The sequence below is a fragment of the Leishmania martiniquensis genome, chromosome 36 (assembly GCF_017916325.1).
Source record: "Leishmania martiniquensis isolate LSCM1 chromosome 36, whole genome shotgun sequence".
NCBI classification, from domain to species: domain Eukaryota; phylum Euglenozoa; class Kinetoplastea; order Trypanosomatida; family Trypanosomatidae; genus Leishmania; species Leishmania martiniquensis.
Window position 1 is genome coordinate 318,089 of NC_090171.1, and position 18,563 is coordinate 336,651.

An 18,563-nucleotide genomic window follows, 5' to 3' on the forward strand; every position below is an offset into this window, starting at 1 on the left:
GTGTGTGTTTGTGTGGATGGGTACGCGTGTCTTCAGAGGTCAATGGAAGAGTGACGGTAGCCTCGCGCACGCATACACACACGCTTGCCTCCGCTTAACAGTTATCCGACCTTCTTCATAGCCCCCCCTCCTACCCTCCTACCCTTCTTCTCTCTCGCCTCCTTCCCCCTCCTTCACATCACACAGACGGGTGCGCACGTTTATTGATTGATACGTGTGCGCGAGCGGCGGGGGCTGAGGGATGGAGTTTACCCCCTCCTGCACTCCTCAGTGTCCTTCTGTAGAGCTGCAGAGGGCGGCGCGCCACGCAGGAGTGGTGAAAGAGTTTCCAAGACGATCCTGTAAGCGCCGCATCGTCGTTGTCGGCTAGATCTTCGAACTTGACGAGAGCTCCGGGGGCCTTCTCCACCAGGTTAAGAGGGACACTTATGCACCGAGTATAGCGGCCCGAGATGGCTAACTTCTCTTTCTCTATGCGACAGCGTCGACGGAGTCGTTCGGGTGGTGAGAGGGGAGCTGGTGTAGGCGGCCGGCATGCACTCGCCTGGTAAGTATTTGTGCGTGTGCACGCCTGTCGGCTTGTGTTTGCCTGTGCGTATCTGCGCGCCCATGTTTTCAACCCGCCTTCCTCTTCTCGTTCCCTCTTTGTTCTTTTCTCTACTCGGTCGACTGAGACGGCGGCCCTTCCCTCTCCCTCCCCTCCACGAGTGGTCGTGCATCGACTGTATGGCCGTGTTTCCCACCGTGCGAGTGAGTTTGTGCTGGCTGGACTTGCACGTCTTGTGGTGTCCGCACTGTGTAGCCGATTTAGACTGACGGAGTGTTGCTTCATCAACCCGACACGCTCACTATTCGTCCGTGTTGCTCCTTCGTTTCACGTGCGATCCACCGCGCTGCTGGAAGCGTCGATCTATATATATATATATGCAGTTAAGAGGAACGAGACGCACGCGCTCCGTACTTTGCGCGATACAACGCCTGCCGCGCACATAAGTGTGTGCGTGTATACACGTATGCTGCAAGTTTGCCCGACTGCTATACTCTCTTTCTCTGTACCACAGTACACTCTACAGCATAGACGCATTTTCCCCGAAGCAGTGCTTGATCAATCATGTCGAAAGATGACGCGTGCATTGCGTATGCCAAGCAGCACAACATTCACCACTTGTTTGAACTCATGGCGACCAAGGTGCTGCTGAACCGTCCAGAGAACCCCTTCGCATACCTGCGTACCCTCCTTCAGGACGTGGAGGAGTCTGAGAAGAATAAGGCTTCGTACGATCCTACCCAAGTCCACTTCAACAACGACGCCGGGGCCCCAGCACCGGCCGCAGGAAGTAGCAGCAGTGGTCACGTGGCGGCCCCGACAGCGGTAGCAACTTCCGCGAAGAAGAAGAAAAGCGTGACTTTAGCCACCTTCGGTCTTGACCAGGCCGGCAAGACGTGCGCCCTCTCCATCCTCGAGAACGGCGAGGCAGACAAGAAGTACACCCCGACCGTGGGCTTTGCTCCGATCAAGTTTTCACTGGACGACTACAACTTATGCATCTTCGACCTCGGCGGGGGTGCCAACTTCCGAGGAATTTGGGTGCACTACTACCACGACTGCTACGGTATCGTGTATGTCATTGACTCGGCGGCTAATGATGAGCGGGTGGCCGAGTCGCTCAAAGTGCTGCGTGAGACGCTCCAGCACCGGTACGTGAAAGGGAAGCCGCTCCTCGTGCTGGCAAACAAGAAGGACTTGCCGGAGAGCCGCGGAGTTGAGGTGGTACCTTCTGGCTTTTTCGAGGAGGCGATGGGTGAACTCGGCGCGCCGCACCGCGTGCTGGCGACGTGCTCCATAGAAGATGATCCAACCTTGGTGGAAGGCATTGAGTGGTTGCTGGAGGTGGTGTCGAAAGATTATGACGCGCTGGCCGATCGCGTGGCGAGTGACAGCAAAGAGGTGGAGGAAGAGAAAGCGCGCCAACGGGCCGCCCGGCTAACAGCCATGCGCGGCGAAGACAAGTGACGGTGCGCTAAGGTGGGGGAGAGCGACTGGGATTTTTTGTTGTTGACCTGATGCCCATTACGCATTACGGTTGCCCGTGAAACGTGCATGGCTTCACGGCAGAAGTAACGGGGGAAGTGCGCCTACCGTGTCCATGCGTGTGTGTGTGTGTGTTTGCGTTTGTCTGTGGCGTGTATCTTCGCACAAGTCTCTGATTTACAGTCAACGATGAGTTGGAGTGCGAGCGTCATGCCGATCTACTCGCTCTTATGCCCCTCGCCCTCCTCTCTCTCTTCCTTCCAGCGCTGCACGAAAAAAGGACGCGGGTGCCTCGTCGTCTCTTTTTTTTTCAAATCTTCGTTTATCCCTTGGCTCCCATGTCGTACGCCAATGACATTGCTGGGTGAGCCATGGCCGCTTCTTGGGAGCCGCTCTCACGCATCGCCACGGCGCCTGTTTCTTTTTACCTTGTCGCGATGGTGTCGTCCTGTCTGAGCTCAGGTATGGCTCCAGGTGCTTTGGCGACTCAAGAGCGGTGGCGAGTGCATAGTTGATGGGAGTGTGTGTGTGTGGGGTCCTCCTGCCTCAAAGGCTACGGTGTTCGCATTTTCCCTTCTCTGTTTTTTTTGTTTCTGGCAAGCTTAGATGCATCTCGTACGCTTTCCTCTGCGCACTGACGCAATGTGGGCTGCACAACAAGTTCATACGCGAGTGAAGCAGAGGCGAGGGCCACAGTATCTCAAGCGTAGAGTTAGACGGCTACCGGGGAGTGGAGGAGGCCGACAGCATTTCATTGCTTAATGCGGCGCCACACAAACATATATATATATATGTTTGTGTGTGTGTGTGTGTGGTGGAGGGGTGCGTTTATGCCTTTCTCATGTAACTGCTGTCTCTCTGTTCAGTTTTTCTCGTGCAACTGTGATAGCGTTGCTCCTTTCATGCCGTCTGTAAGGCAAGGAGGAGCGCAAGACGGGTCGCTTTCTTGCTGCAGCACGTGAGAAGTGTCAACTGACTCGAATGCCACGCCGTCTCCACCTCAGCCGAGATCCTCGCACGCCGTGCTGCCGTGTCTTTCTCGCCCTCTCTTGCTTTCCTCCTTCTCTTTCCATTCCTCACATGTCTCGTGTCCTCGTCCTGACGGCTTTCTCGCACCAGCAGCATGCAGAACCGCTGGATCGGCATCACGACGTTCGAACCCATTACGCCTATACATAAGACCTCTCCTCCCCCTCCCCCTCTCCAGGTGCGTTGGCGTGTGTGCATAGACGTGCAGGAGGCACCTTCTTGCACAGCAGCACGCACGCAAGCGCCTGAAGATTCCCTGACGCTGCCGATACGCATAATAGAACAGCGCGTCTTTCAAGTTGCACCCGGTAGATATCGCCTTCAACTGTCTGTGCCGGTGACTGGAAGCGCGCATCCGTGCTGAGCATAAGGCGGAGGCGCGCTCGGACGAGGGACAGCGGATCATCTCTCTGCACCTCTCTATCCGCAAGAGAATCGAAACTGCGAGGCGCCAGAGAAGGTTTGTACAATCCAACACACAGAGGCACACACACACACAGCCAGAGAGACAAGACTACGGCAGCATCCACGACGCGAGATAACAGCGCGCATCGTAAGCGTTCTCGCCACGTGGGAGCTCGGGCAAGGCCAGGAGAGACCATCCCTTCATCTTCGCATTGCTGAACTGGCACGCCGCTCTGCATCGCCGCTTTTCTCGCGCACCTTTGTGCGCATGCGTGTGTCTTCTTGTACTATTGATTGATGTGCTGCGAATCCTCGCGACGTCTCCCTTACTGCTGCGCTATCCTCTCTGCAGCTCTATCCACAACCCTACTCGCAGCCTTCACCGTCGTCGTTGCCTCTCTTTTCTTACTTCTGTCTCTCTCTCTCGTGTCAATAGCTGCTCGAGAGGGGGGAAACTTCGCCCCCTATACACCAACGCACGTTTAGGCAACTCGATTCCTCTTCTCATCACACAGAAGTCAGTACTCTTTGTGGGCCTCGTGACCCACTGTCCTGCACCTGTCGCTTTCCCTTCCGTTCTTCACCTTACAGATATTTTCTCGCTCTGCGCTTCGGACGGCACCCGTTTTTTTTTTCACGCCTATAACGATAGTCGGCTTGCAGTTAGGCATATGTATGCTGTGTCACTGGCACAGAAAACGAACTGCGCCGCCGCACCCTTCTGTCCTTGGGGCCGTTGCAGCACGTTGTCGTCAAGGACAGCCAGTGTCAGGTGCCTACGCACGTCTTGCCTCTGGCGACTCGATTGACACAGTGTTGGAGATTCGTGTGTGTGTCTTTCTTTCCCCCTTTTTTCATGTCCAGTCTCTGTTCACCAGCACCGTCTCATTGTCTCTCGTCCCAACAAAACGGCGAGCTCAACACACGCACGCAACTGTTTCTGTTTCGCCCCGCTCTGCTACCGTATTGGAAGGGGGACGACACCGAGGCAAAGGCGCGTACAGGCCCGCTTCTACCGTGGCTACCTTGCACTTTTTTTCTTGTTCTCCATTCGTTTTGCTCCCTCGTCCCTTTTAGTGGCCTCCTCTCCTCCCCCCTTCTTCCCCTCCGACCTTTTCTCCAGCGAAGCACTTCCCATCGTCCTCTCGCCACCGTCGCCGCCTTTGGCTCACCTCCTTCGTCTCCCCCTCCCCACCCTCCCTTTTCAACGTACGGTCTATTTCCGCATGACACACTCTGCTATCGTGGCACGCTCCCTCTCGGTCCGTCACTCACGTCTCTTTCCGTCCCTCCTCTCCCCCCTTCTTCTGTAGGCTGTTTTGTTTGCTGCTGTTGTGAGACATGCCAACTTCATCGCAGGTTTATGATCCGGCTTCTGCTCCTGCGCACCGTTCCAGTGCCGCGAAGCTGGGGCCGCCACCACGCGCCTCCAGCACTGCACCCCCGCTCCCAAAGCGCTTTCCGGGTCATGTGCATCATCACCTGCCCAATGGCACAGCATCTCGGCGCAGCACAGGAATGCATCACGTGAAGCCGATGCGACGCGACTCTTCCATCGGCGCAACGAGCACGAATCCCCGCCTACGTTGTGGTAGCGTCATCGACGCTGCGGCGCAACGGAGCTCTTTGGGCCCACGCGCTTCGATCGACTTTGCCTCTGACGAGGGCCAAGACGCCATATGCCGACTGCGCCGCCTCTTTTTACCAGTAGTGATGCGAGTCGTCCTGCGGTGCAGGCGGTGCATGCGCTGGAAGAATGGGCGGCCGCCTCGCCGGTACACTCCTGAATCGGTGGTGGCCGCCATCATGAGCAGCAAGTCGCAGCTTGCTGAATGTCCGCAACGAATGCTCGAGAGCCTGGCAGAGGGCGCTATGTTTAGGTCATTCGCGCCCAAGGAGATCGTTGTGTACGCCAACGAGCCCCACGTGTCTTGTGGCATTGTGGTGCTGCTGTACGGCGAGTTGGAAGAGCGGCGTCAGGAGCCCGGTGGTCGGAAGTCGCGAACAGTCAGTGGCGGTGCCTCGCGTGCGATTTGCACGCAAGCACGTAGACTTCACAAGGCGATGAGCGTCCTCTGTCTGATGTCTGTCATGTGCGAGGATCGCGCCACGTCGTTCCTCGCGACCCGAGATGACGAGGAGGCGGACGTCGCCATCATTCCTTCGCGCTGGTTCTGGGAGATAACCTATCGCATGACACACACATCGCTTCATGTAGCCGACGCGATAGGACGCAACCTCCGCGACGTTGTTCTGCCGCATCGCCGCGACATGTTGTTGGCTGATTACTTCCCCACATCCGCGGTGCTTCTCCGCTCGTGGATGTGGTCACTGTTGACGCCGAGCGACCGCGTCAAGTTGAGCCGCGCCATGGAAGTGCGCGTTCTCTCCGTCGGCGATGTGCTGTTTGAGGAGGGTGACTACTGCCCGTATATCTACGTCGTGCGCCGTGGTGCCCTTATTGCGATCGTGAAGGGCGAGGCGCTGGCGGTCGTTGAAGCCGGGGCGGCTGTGGGTGAAGAGAGCGTCCTCTTTCACGACAGGCGCAACTGCAGCTTGTTGGCGGCCACCGTTTGTGAGCTTTACGCACTGCATGTGCGCCACCTGCTGCATCGCTTCCTCAAGTACCCTGAGCGTGCTCAGCGCATCATTGCCGCGGCGATGGAGCGGCAGGCACGGTGGATGGAGGAGGGCCGAACACGCGACGTTTTTGGGCTGGTGTCCATTTTGAGCGGTGTACCATGCCTCGGGCATACGACGGACGCGATGCGGGAGGAGATCGCACGGTGCGCCACTGTGCTGCACCTCCCGCAAGGCCACACGCTGACTTCCACTTGCACACCCTGCACTTTCTTTTGTGTGATCGGCCGTGGCTCGGTGACGCTGAAGAGCGCGATCAAGACTGCCACCGTTGCTGAGTTGTCATCTTCTTCGAACGGCACCGCTCGCGGAGTCGAATCGCCGGTGGCTGGGCGATGGGACTCATTAGGGAAGCAGACTCCGTCCCTGCCGTCAGAGGTGCGGCGAGAGGCGCGCAGCGCCGGTGACTTCTTTGGCGAGCTGTGCTTGAAGCCGCACCTGTGGCCCTATGCAGTCGTGTGTGACTCCACGGTGAGCGTCTGGAAGTTTGAGCGGGAGGCGGTACTAAGGGTGCTGGAGAAGTATCGCGCCGATGCGCAGGCGATAGAGGTGTGCCGGCAAGGTATTAGCCTCTACCGCGCCCAACGGGGAGAAAGCAGCATTGTGGAGTGCTTCGACGCTCCTGTCACCCCAAACGCATCGGCAAACGGTTGGCATTCGCGCGCTAGCAGTCAACGAAGTCGTGCGCAGTCGACCGACTTGACGATGACGCCTTCTAAAGCACGTAGCAACAGCGCTTGCAGCCACACCAGCAGACGCCCTTCTCTGTCGCAGCAGTTAGTGGCTGAGAGATATTTGCGAGGCGCAGCGACGGAAGGTCTCAGCCCGCCTGGAGGCAGAGGTGTGGGTGTAGACTGGACGCCGGAGCAGTGGACGACGTACGCCATCACACGGCTGCAGGAGGGGCTGTGTGGTGAGAAGGAAAAGGGGTACACCCCCGCTCCCACACGCGACCTCCGTGAGGTCGACAAGGAGGTGGAAAAGACCCTGAATGAAAAAGTACTTCGGCTGGTTGCCGTGCAGCTCGAGACACCCGCGAGCCCGGCTGACTGCGACATCAGCGGAGACGCTGGCGAGCTGCAGACAATCATTGTAGAGCAACTCTTCCTCATTGAAACAGAGAAGCAGCCGAGGTTCTTGCGGCAGGTGAAGGACAGCAACGTCCGTCTCGTTACAGACGACGACGGCACACAGGCCACGGGACCACAGGACGACAGTGTGGGCGAGGCAAGCATCATGGACACCATGCACAATGCCGAGGCACCGGTGGCGGTCAGCGAGGTGATGCAGCTAGAGGAGATCGGCGTTTCGCCGCTGGCAGGCAGCGAGTTCATGTTGAAACGTGCAAAGCCGTCGTCGTCGGTGCGCGATTCCGCGGAAGCGGCGAACATTCTCAACGTGCACCATGTGGATGATGTACTCGATGGAGAGGCCACCGCCGGCGCTCCGACGGGGTGGCCTGTGCTGAGCGCATCACTCGGTCGCACTCGTCGTTCCACCAGCCTTGGCGCGACTGGTGAGGCGAGCGGTGCTTTCGCTGCCTCGTTGAACCCGCGCGCCTCCCTTAGTCGCAGCCACTTTGTGCGCCCACCGTCTGGGATGCCACCCTCGCCGCGCTGCGGCAGCGGGCGCGATGATTTTCTGTCATCGACGGCTCTCGGTGCCACGCGCCCAATGAGCTCTAGCGAGTCTCGCGTGATGCCACCTGTGCGTGCGCGCCCCACCAGCGTGGACTTCAACCAGTTCAGCAACAAACTGGGCGTCGACCGCCATGCCTCGCTGCTGGATCGCTACGTGAAGATTGAGGATCAAAACTATTTTGACGACTACGTCAAAGTGCTTCCGCTTCAGCGGGACGAGATGTGGGCACCGGATGAGGCGACGGCGGACAGCGAAATGGGCGCCGACTCTATGGTGCTTCTGCTTCTCCACGTGCTCAAGTGCGACCACTTGTCACCTGACGTGATGCAGCGGTGCAGGCGGCCCATTGTGAAGGCGACATTGGGGCAGCGCGCCCTTGTGAGGACCTCGGTCATGGAGAACTGCACGTCACCGTGCTGGGCCATCGAGCACTCGTCGTTCATTAGTTTTGTACGGCGTGGGAATGAGATCATCTTCTCTGTCTGCGACGCGGATGATGAGAGCCGTATCGTGTACCAGACGTCCTTGTCGACGGCGAGTATACACGAAAACGGTGGGGTAGGTCAGCGTGCCATGACGCTGAGAGAGCTTTCCGTGACGGGTTTCCCCATTAGCGCAGATCTGGACTCTGACCTGAATAGCAGCGAGGCTGGTGGGAGGGGCGAGAAGGGCGCGATGAAGCCGCACATGACCGTCACCATGCTGGCTGTGACCGCTTCCAAGTACAAGGTGCTGCGGCAGTACTTCGAAACGAGAGAGAAGTCGCCTGCAGGCTCTTCCGGCCTGTCGGAGAGTGCGACGCTGTTCCTGCAGGTGATGTCCGTGGAGGGCCTCAGGCACCGCATCGAGGCCGGCATCACGGTGTCCCTCTACAACGGCGGCACAACGAGGACATTGCTGGAAACCGACCGTGTGAGGCCGAAGACACGAAGCCCCGCCTGGCCAGGGGAAAAAAGCTTTGCCATAATCTCCAGTGACGGTGGCGTCCTGACCTTTGACCTGTGCCACAAAGATTCCGTCATCGCTTCTGCTGAGGCAACGGTAGACGAGCTTATCTTTGGTGGCATTGGACTAAGGCGTTTGCCGCTTCTACAGGCGCAGACGGGCAGACTGGTGATTGGCAGCCTTGTGGTGAGTGTCCTGGGCGCGAGAATGAAGGATGGCTTTGAGAATCGCAGCCGCGACTGGGTCACGCACCTCGCTGTGGAGGAGCTTTCGCTCGCGAGGGAGGGCTTCTCCATCACCCCTGATCCGTTCATCGTGCTCCGTGACGGCACCGGGGCAGAGAAGATGCGCACACCGCTCGTCTTCAGCGCCTTTGAGGCATCGTGGACAATGTCCGAGGCCAGCTGCTTGTTGCGGTGCCCGCGTCTGTGCGGCAGCACAGTGTCCTACCAGTTGGAGGTGTGCGACAGCGACGAGAAGGAGGTGGTTGGTTGCGCGACCATCACGCTCAGCGATCGCGGCCTCGGGCCGGGCCATCGGCACAGTATCTCCCTCAGCCCACCTGGACGCGGTGTAGTGCGCCTGCGCAGCCTTTGTCTTCCTGTTTTTGAGCTACCCGCGCGCGGTGCTGCCTATAAGGCCTCCATGACCGTCGCTGCTCTAGGTCCGCCGTCCTCCTCTCATCCGCCGCTCTCCGAGCATGCAACGCTCCTCCTGCTGCACGTGAGCGGGTGCACCGAACTGCCCGGCGGTGCGACAGCGGAGCTTCAAACAGATGCGATTGGCACGTTTTCTGTTGACTCCGTGCCGTACCTGCGCACTTCTCTACAGGAAGCGACCACAAAGCCGAGGTGGCCCTTCTCCAAGGCGAGCGTGCTGCTGCGGATCCCGTCACCGCACGAAGGCGGCAACAAGGCTGCTGTGCAGGTCGACCATCAGCAGCCAGAGCGCCCTCACCAGTGTCTCTTCGCGGTCTACGACGGGGTCGTGGATAACATCAGTCTCATCGGCCAAGTCGCCGTCCCGCTTCCCCAACTGCTCAACACCGCTCTCCACAGGTACCCTCTTTTTCCGCGGTGCAAGCATTTATACGGGAGCGCTAAAGGCACGCAGCCGTCCCTCAACGCAACGACGCGTGCACGCGTGGCGGCCGACAGAACGGTGGGCTACATACAGGTCTTTACGCTGCTTGGCTCACTCGACCGCCCGGCACGCACGACAGCAGAGCAAGGGGCGGATGTGCCGCTGACGTCGATGTCCGTCGGAGCTGATACGCCGTCAGCGCACCTACCATACTGTAATCCAGAGGGCACCGACGGCGCGGCTCTGGACGCCGACGTGAGCGCCTCCCGGAAGTCCTCTGCCCTCGCACCAACGGTGGTGCTTAGTGTCAGTAGCATCTGCGACATCCTGCCGAGCGCCTCCGACAAGTATGTTCGTCTCGTCGTACGCCACGGCCCCCACGTTCTCCTGTCGGTGGAGCGGGAGATAGGGTCACTGAGCCATGCCGAGTGGGGCCCAACCGACGCGTGCGCTGCGGTGCCCTGCGGGGAGATTCCGAGGGATGGAGCACTCGTGGTGGAGCTGACGGCAGTGAATGTGGTGGAGGGGGGCGTCGAGGCAGAGGGCATCTCCCCCACGGCTGCTGCCTCAGGAGCGGAGGTTTCCGCGAATGGTGATGCTCGACGTCGCAGCGTCAGGACCGGAAGCGACTCTGCCGCTGCGTTTTCACTCGGCCATGCTGCCTTGCCTGTATCAAGGCTGTTGGCCGTTGAGGCGGGTGAGGTGCAAGTGGTGACACTGACGCTGAGCGATGCTCGGCGCACCGCGTCTCTTCCAGAGACGGTGGGGTGCCGCTCTACAGTCTTGTCAGCGATGCCTGCTACAAGGGAAGCGCAGGAGGCGTTGCCGGCCGTCTCTTTCTCCATCTTCGGCAACCGAAGCTAGCCCGGCTGAGCATACGAGGACTGTGGGGACGCGAGGCGGAGGGAGACGGGCGCGCTTGTATCGCTATCGCTGGCACACCAACTGCAAGTGGATGTTTTCCCTGCGGTTCCCTATCGCAGGCGGCGGGAGTGGGTGGAACCTACGCCATATGATGTTGCCGTTGATGTGGGGGCGGGGGCGTTGCTGTGCTCTTGTGGAGCCCTCATGAAACTGCGGCTGCGCCAAGCACTGCGTGCGGGGAAGAGGGCCCTTTCACTCTCCGTACCGTCTTGCGCACCTTTTCTCGGTGGGTGTGAGAGTGGGTATTGGTGCGTTTTTTCTTCTCTGTTTTGGTCTGTGGGCGCATTGTGTCGTAGTGATGGATGCTGTCCTTCCTCTGCGCGTGTGTGCTCTCGGTGGCGGTCGCGCACTTTTTTCTCGGTTCTCTGCGCGCAGAATGCGACGTCACAGTTTTCTTCGTCTCGGCCACGTTTCGCTACTCTGACTCCACCATAGAGGCATACGCTCGCCTTGAAGCCGTTCCATTTTTCTTTCGTATGTCTTTGACCTTTTGAAGGCTGCTGGGCGCCTCCGCGCAGCGTGGGGCGTTTCATCTCGCTCCCTCCCTCCCCCCTCCCACTCTCATGCTCTCTCTGAAATGCGCGTATCGCAGGCGCTTGCATTGCGCGCACTGTGCACAATTCTGGCTAAGAGGGAGTCGCAATTTCGAATCGGAGACACACACACACACACCCTCCCCCTTACCCTCGAAGGAAAAAGGCAGGGGCAGAGAAGCGATATACTCTACGTTGCACAACGTCGTCATGGGGCGTGACTTCGCATTTATCGAACGAGTGCAAAGCGGAGAGGGGTGAGTGCCGAAGGAACTCGCATGAGGAACAGTGGCGATTCACTTCACGTCAACATGGCCCCATGCCTGCCGCCGCTGGCACTAGAAAGAAGCCTACTATATTTCTCCGGGTGCTGCCACCTTTCCGGTTAGGAGGCAAGGGGAGGGTGTACCACGTCGCCCTTTGCTCTCAAACTTCGTGGGGCCACTTGTGCGCTGGGCTTTCCCTGCACAGGCTGCGGGGGCTGCGCGCGGGATCATGTGAGCCTTTAGACATCGCTACCTATCGTCACCGTCTCGCCTTTCGCTTGACTGTTCTCTCTCTCTCACACACCCACACCTTTCTCTGTCGCGGTTTCGTCTTCTTGTGACATGCGAACAAACATATGCTGCATTTCATACCCAACGCACGCGCTCGCGCTGTTCTGCTGCAGCTCATTCTCGTTCAACTCGCTCTTGTATCTTAGGTTCATTGACTCGTCTCGCATCTTCTCCGTGTTACGCCCCTCTTTATTTTCTGCTGTACGTCTCTACACACTCTCGCGCAGCTCTCTTTCTCTTTCTCTCTCTCTCTTCCTTCTTGCCGCTGAATTTTTTTTCCCGTTTACCCGCTCAGTACGATCGATTTCTAGCGAAGCGTCTCGCAGGTAGTGCCTGCGTGCATGCGTGCAGCTGTGTGTCGGCGCTTCTGGATGTGTGCGTGTACGCACTGAACAGGATCCCTTGTAGCCACTCTCGTCGAACGCATACGGCTCTTCTTGCCGACATACACTCATACGTGCACTGGAGCGTTTCTCCCTCACCCCCAAAACAAACACGAAGAAAAAAACGGGAAGTCGAACACACCCACATAAATAACAACAAAGAAAATATTCTGCAAAGACCCGCTGCATCAATTTTTCCTCTATTTTTTTGCGCGGTGCTCCCCTCTTCCTCGGCGCCATTGTGCCTATCTGTGTTCGTGTGCGTGTGTGCGTGCTATTATCTCGCCCCCCTTCCCCCCTACTTTGTACGTGCAGTGCTGCGTCGGGGGCGCTGTGGGCCACGACTTTTTTTTCCGTCTCCCTTTGCCGCTCTTTAGTTTTTCTCGTTTCTCATTCTCTGCTTCTCAGGCTACCGCTCTTCACGATTGCCATTGCTTACCGCCATCGACGGCTCCTCTGGAAGGCTCTCAAAGCTTGAAGCGGAGGGAACACGCCCGATTTCCTTGAGGCGCCTCGGCATACGCGCACACCCAAGTTGGCGCCAGGTGGTGTTCCGCGACACGGAGGTTTTGCTTGCGTCACCTCATCTGGGGTGAGTTTGGCCACATTCCCCGAGTGTACACTAGCGATCAAGAAACGGAGAAAAACAAACAAGGAGGAGGCGTAAACGAGAACGCACGAAACAAAAGGGTTACAGCTCTCATAGTGGGCCATATTTTTCCCGCGCAGAACAAGGGATACTCAGCGCGTGGCGGACGTCTTCCTCGGCAATTACCCTCGACAGACAGAACAGAAGCGCCTGGGGGTCAGACGCAGGAAAGAGAAGAACGAAACCGCCACCAAGGAAGCCCTCCCCGCCTTCTCACGAAGTCGATCGTCTCGCCGTGAATTCTGTGGCCGTACTCACCTACTGAGCGAGGTTAGAGCGAGCGAGACTGTCGCTGTCGTCCTCGTTTTTCTTTTTTCCTCTTTCCCCTTTCCTCCGTGCCTCTCTGTTTTTTTTCGCTTCAACGTGCTCAGCATCGTCGCCCCGTTACTGCTGGTCGTGTTGGGTGTTGCCCTCGCCTGACATTACCTCACCGCCTCGCTTCTCCCACCACTCCCACCGGATCACTTTCCTTTTTCTTTTGCGCTTTTTCTTTTTTCTTTTTTTTCGCTTCGCCCCTCGGCCCCAGCCCTCCCTACCTCAACATCATTCCTCTCCTGGCTAACGAGCCGTTTGTTGCAGTGCCTCCCCAGGTTGCCAATCGCTCTGTGAATTGATATATACGATTCTTCCCTGTGTTGTACCCCTCTCATCTGCGCGCGTGCAAAACGCCTCTGACCGCCGCGTGAAGGCGCACATCTTTTCTTCTCTTCTCTCTGCCTCTCTAGCTCCCTCTCGCTGTCCAGCCATTCAACGCGCTGCTGCGTGGGCATACGCGTATACCGGTCTTCCGTGTTTGGTCTGCCAGCGCGCACTTCTGTACCCGCCCCCCCCCCAAGCTCGTGTTTCGGGTACGTATTGTTTTTTTCTCGCCTCATCCTTTGCGTGCTTCGATTCCATTTTCTTGCCTTACGCTTTCGCCTCTCTTTCCCGACTCCCTTCGCTCTTGGTCGTTTCTGATATTTCTTTTTAAGCCATCGAAGCCGTCGAACCCCACGCTCGATCAACTCCCCTTCCCGCCTCCTCCTCCTTTTTGACGGCCCTCATTCCCTTTCCTCCTCGGCGCTTCCCTCTCTTACTCTTTTCTTTTTTCTCCTGCCTTTTCCCTTTCTCGCGCTGCGTTGGGTGCGCGAGAGCTCAATTTGTTTGCTTCCTGGGCTTGCTTCGCATTTCTTTTTTTTTTTTCATCTACAGAGATCGTAGTCGAACGAGAGAGGCGCCTTTGGCCTTCTTCCCCTCTCCGCCTCTCCGTCCTCCTCTTCTTGTTGTTGTTTCATCTTGCGTATGTGCCTGATGCCTTTAAGCTACGGCCAGTCTGAATCCTCTTCCTGCGCTCTTCCTTGTTCTTCTCACGCTCTTTCTCCTCTCGTTGGCGCCAGTCTTCCATTCCTTCTTCACTGCGCATTTTCCTTCTGATCTCACCCGTCGTGTTGCTCCCTTTTCATTTTTTTTGCCTTTCTCTCATCAGTTTTTATTTATTTTCCCTCGCTGTGAACATTTTTGTCTTCTCCTTCGCCGCTTCTTTAATATCGTACATCTTTTCTCACTCTTCCTCTCCTTCTCGTGTGCGCGTGTAGGTGTGCGTGTGTGTGTGTGTGTGTGCTCGTCTGTGTGTCCTACTGTCTGTCATCCTCTCCTCTCTCGCTCTCTTCTGTTGAAAGGCTACCGGCGAGACATCGTAACGTGGCCGCACCAGCCACACACACACATACACATACACATACACATCCACACACTCCTAATCACAAAAGGGAAACAGCGCTTTGGCAATACGAACGGCAACAAAGCAAGAGAGACAAAAAAGGAAGTCGGTGCGTCGCCATTCGAGGGCACGGGTCCTGCTGATAGTTGCCGCTCCGTTTTGTCTCTCTCTTCCTCAGCCTCACTTTTTTTTCGTTTCGATACCTTTTTGACTTCACACAGGGGCTATTACGTTTCCTGCTGGTAGCGCTCGTCGATCGATCTTCGGCTCTTTTTCTCGCCTCCGATTTCGTTGCTGCTCTTGGCAAACCCTCTCTCGTCGTTACGGTACTCTTCTTTCGTCATTTTTTTTTGGTGGTGTGGAGGGAACGGCGTTGCGCTCCTCCTTGGCGCAGCGACCTCCCACCCCCTCCCTCCCCTCTCCACACGCACACAGCAGAGGTGTGGAATCGGAAAGAGGAAGACCGCAAGGGGCTCTAGGCCGACGGCTCGCGCGAAAATCAACCTCTAGGGTTCTTCCTCCCTCCCACACACACACACACTCACACACACAGTCTGGACATACCTTTTGGAAGAAAAAAAGAAATCAGGAGGCGTCCCTGCCACCGCTACCCTCTGTCGATCTCTCTCGACAAGAGACAGAAGAGCGATCTGAACGGCCGACTTTGTGTGAAACTTTCTTCTTGAGGGCAACGACCGCGCATCGTTACGTTGTTTCGCTGACCTGCCACCGTTCACCATATACGGGGACTACAAGATGATATACACAATGTACGGCTCGGCGGCTAACGGCAGCGACAACAGCCACATGTATCAAGCGTATGCGCCGTCGAACACATACGGCCAAGGGCTGGGGGCCAGTAGTATGATGTATGACTATGCCAGCACGGGTGGCCACTGCCGTGGCCACCCATACGGCTATCACGCAGACCCCTCCGTGGGCGCCACCTACGAGTATAATGCTGCAGCCAACATGAACATGCCTATCAGTGGCAGCGTTTACCGTGGAAACGGGACCCGCGGTGTTTGTACGAATGCGCGTGACCGAGGAGGCGAAGCAGTCGGCCCGCGCAAACAACAAGGGTACGATCAGCAGGCTACAACCGACTACGAGGTACACGACAACCAGCTCAAGGCGCCTGTGGTGGTGACGCCGTCGACGGTGGTTCCAACTGTAGGCAGCACGCGTCTGTTCAGCAAGCCACCAAAGCCCATTGCCTACGGCTCGCGCTGCGTCGTGCGCATTTGCGACGCATTCCAGGAGGGCCGGTGCGCTGCTAGTGACCGCTGCCACGATGTGCACGTAAGACCTGAATACCTGGCGGAAACGCGGATGGAGATGAGCTCGTGGCTGCTCGATAGGGAGTGTGAGTTCCGCCAGACAATGAAGACAGACGCGGAAAAGACGTTTAGCATATTCGTGGCGGAGCTTAAGGAAGTGGTGGAGGTGCCCATCAGCTCTCTGGTCTTCACCAAGGGCCTTTACGTCGACCCGGCGACGCGTGCAAAGCGCGCCCGTGGCGCCGGCAACCACGCGCACGCGCACGCCATGATGCAGGTGCCGACAAGCTGCGGCCTCTACTCGACTGACCCAATGCAGTGCAAGTGGGAACGGTGGTGTAATCAGGTGCACATTGATCACCGGTGGATGCAGGCAAAGAAGGCGGAGTTCGATCAGTGGTTCATCGAGCTTCAAAACCGCTACCTCTCCCTCGCACCCGATGATACCTTCACGGTGCACGACCCGCAGCTCAAGAGCAGCATCTCCTTGCCGAAGTTCAGCATTGCAGGATTCTCTCGAGGCCTTTTCCAGGGCTCGATTAAGAAGCTGGCAAGTGTGTGCCTGCTGTTCCAACGCGGCAAGTGCACGGCCGGCTCGTGCTGCAATCAGATCCACGTTTTCCCGCAGTACCTCAGCCTTGCGCGCGAGTACGCCGCGCTGGAGCAGTCCCCTGACGCGCCCGCTGAGGAGAAGCGGCGGCTTTGGCATGAGATGGAGCTGCTGCGCGGCCCTTTGATGGAAAAAGAGCTGCAGGAGCAGCAGCAGGCCGCCGCGGTGCAGGCGGTGTCGCGCCCTTATGTGGTGAGTTTGACGAACGAGGAAAACCACAGCGACGCCATAGATGTGAAGGCAGCCGCAGATGACGACTCGGGCTCTAGCGGTGCCCTCTTCGAGCATGTGCAGGTGGACGAAGACGTCGAACCCACCAGTCGCCTCGTCAGCGCCAACACGTCTCTTACACGCCGCCTCAACACGAGCGCGCCGGACATGAGCCTGTTCGGCGCGCGCCACATGAACAGCGATGGCAGCTATAGCTTCAACCCCTATGGCAGCGTCACTTCCTTGCCAGAGGGATCGACATCGTACAGCAGGCTCCCCGGCAGTCGTGGCGGCGGACAGCCGATGGAAGGCAGCTATGCCATGCAGTACACGCCGGGGAACGTGCAGCTCCTCTCGACAGGCACGAAAGGAATGCGCCGACTGGTGGCTCTTGTTTCGCCGGAATCGGCCAACAGTACAGTCGAGGCTGTCCGCAACGGCGATGACATGGGTATTAGCGGCAACACGGGGGATGGCGGCTTTTCCACCAGTGCGCACGACAGGGCGGCGCAGCTGATGCCGACGTACCGCAGCAGCAGCGGCTACCGTGCCGTCGCACACCCGTTGGGCGATGAGGGAGGGCGCTACGATGGTATCGCGCCGGGCGAGCATAGCTGCTCGCTTCATCCTCTCGACTTTGACGCCAGTCTGCACTTCTCACCGACCGCGCTGCCTGGCTTTGACGCGTCCACCACAAGCACGTTCCGCAATGGCTCTATGCGTGACGAGGACCCCGCCATGCAGGCGCATCTCCGCCTAGCCGCCTCCAATTCGAGCAATCCGTATCCCGGCACTTCGACCACGTCGCAGCAGAACCTTCTCTCTACCCCGATGCAGCGAGGAATGACTAGTACTGCTTCCACGGTCGCGAAGGTTCGCCTTGCCCCAAGCGCGTTGCCCTCGCGAGCATACATCCACCGGGCCGCATCCCCGCAACCGGACTCGTGCACGACAAATCCCACCATGGGCGGTTCTGTCTCTTCTATACCGACGATGCGGCCCGTCTCCATGGGCGAGCAACCTAATGGCAACCGCTAAGGTGCCTTGGTGACCATACGCTTTCACGTAAGAATGCGGTGGATGTAAATATATATATATATATACGTGTGTGTGTGTGTGGAAAGGAAGCCTGCGACGCCCTGAAGGGGACGCGCGCCACGTGGCGACCGACGCCACGCGATCGGCTCTGGAGAGGGTCCCTTGGGGGCGCGCGGCGGGTAGAGTGCCGGAGGCGAAGGGCGGGCTCAGATGACGAGGTGCGCGGCATTGCTGTAGCGCGTGACGAATGCTGCTTCGCGCTGGGCAATCAGAGCCCTGTAGCCGGGCTGGGTGGTTGTGCACTTCCCTCTCGCATGGCAGAGGAGAAGCCCACTGGCACGACGACTTTTCATCATGACGAGTTGAGGGGCAGTGTCGCCTCTTCGGGCAGTACTTTGCAGCGGAAGCATAGCTGCTTGTTCTGCGCCTGCCCGTAGCCCGAGGTAGTGAACCTCACTGTGCAGTGCGGATGCGATCGCATCGCCGTGGCACGGCTGCATACGCGAAGCATAATCACTGGCAACGGTATGTGGGGTGGAAAAAGAACGAGAACAGTTTTTTTCTTTTACTGCTACGGTGGGTGCCCCTCTTTCCTGGTCCTTCTTTGGTATTGGGCATTCGAACACATGCGCTAACCTCAACGGCTCGGTGTTTTGTGTGTCGCTTGTCAGTTTCGATGAACTGCTTCTTGTCGGTGGAGTCTCTTTCATGTGAGTGGGTGTGTCATCGTTTACTCAGTGGCGGTCATCTCTCTTGTTTTTCTTGTTTTGCTCTCATTTATGCGCGGCGTGGCCGGACGGAAGGGGGGAGAGAGAAGACAGGCTCCCCACGGGACCTTTTTCTCGCTGCCTTCCCTCCCCCTCCCCCCAAACGTTTCCACGCGTAGACCCCTTTTGCCTTGCCCG

At 58.0% G+C, this 18,563-nt stretch overlaps 3 protein-coding genes across 3 annotated transcripts; all 3 read left to right on the forward strand.

Moving 5' to 3' along the window:
• Window positions 1-1,111: 1,111 nt before the first annotated feature.
• On the forward strand, window positions 1,112-2,014 carry LSCM1_00084 (uncharacterized protein; the record flags this gene model as incomplete). Its single annotated transcript, XM_067317743.1, has 1 exon — window positions 1,112-2,014. The coding sequence occupies one exon, from the start codon at window positions 1,112-1,114 to the stop codon at window positions 2,012-2,014; it is 903 nt and encodes a 300-aa protein (XP_067173848.1).
• A 2,793-nt stretch (window positions 2,015-4,807) lies between these two features.
• LSCM1_00085 (uncharacterized protein) lies at window positions 4,808-10,639 on the forward strand (the record flags this gene model as incomplete). The annotated part of the gene is made up of 1 exon (XM_067317744.1): window positions 4,808-10,639. The coding sequence occupies one exon, from the start codon at window positions 4,808-4,810 to the stop codon at window positions 10,637-10,639; it is 5,832 nt and encodes a 1,943-aa protein (XP_067173849.1).
• Window positions 10,640-15,276: 4,637 nt separating this feature from the next.
• LSCM1_00086 (uncharacterized protein) lies at window positions 15,277-17,658 on the forward strand (the record flags this gene model as incomplete). Its single annotated transcript, XM_067317745.1, has 1 exon — window positions 15,277-17,658. One exon carries the CDS (start codon window positions 15,277-15,279, stop codon window positions 17,656-17,658), a length of 2,382 nt encoding a protein of 793 aa, XP_067173850.1.
• Window positions 17,659-18,563: the final 905 nt, after the last annotated feature.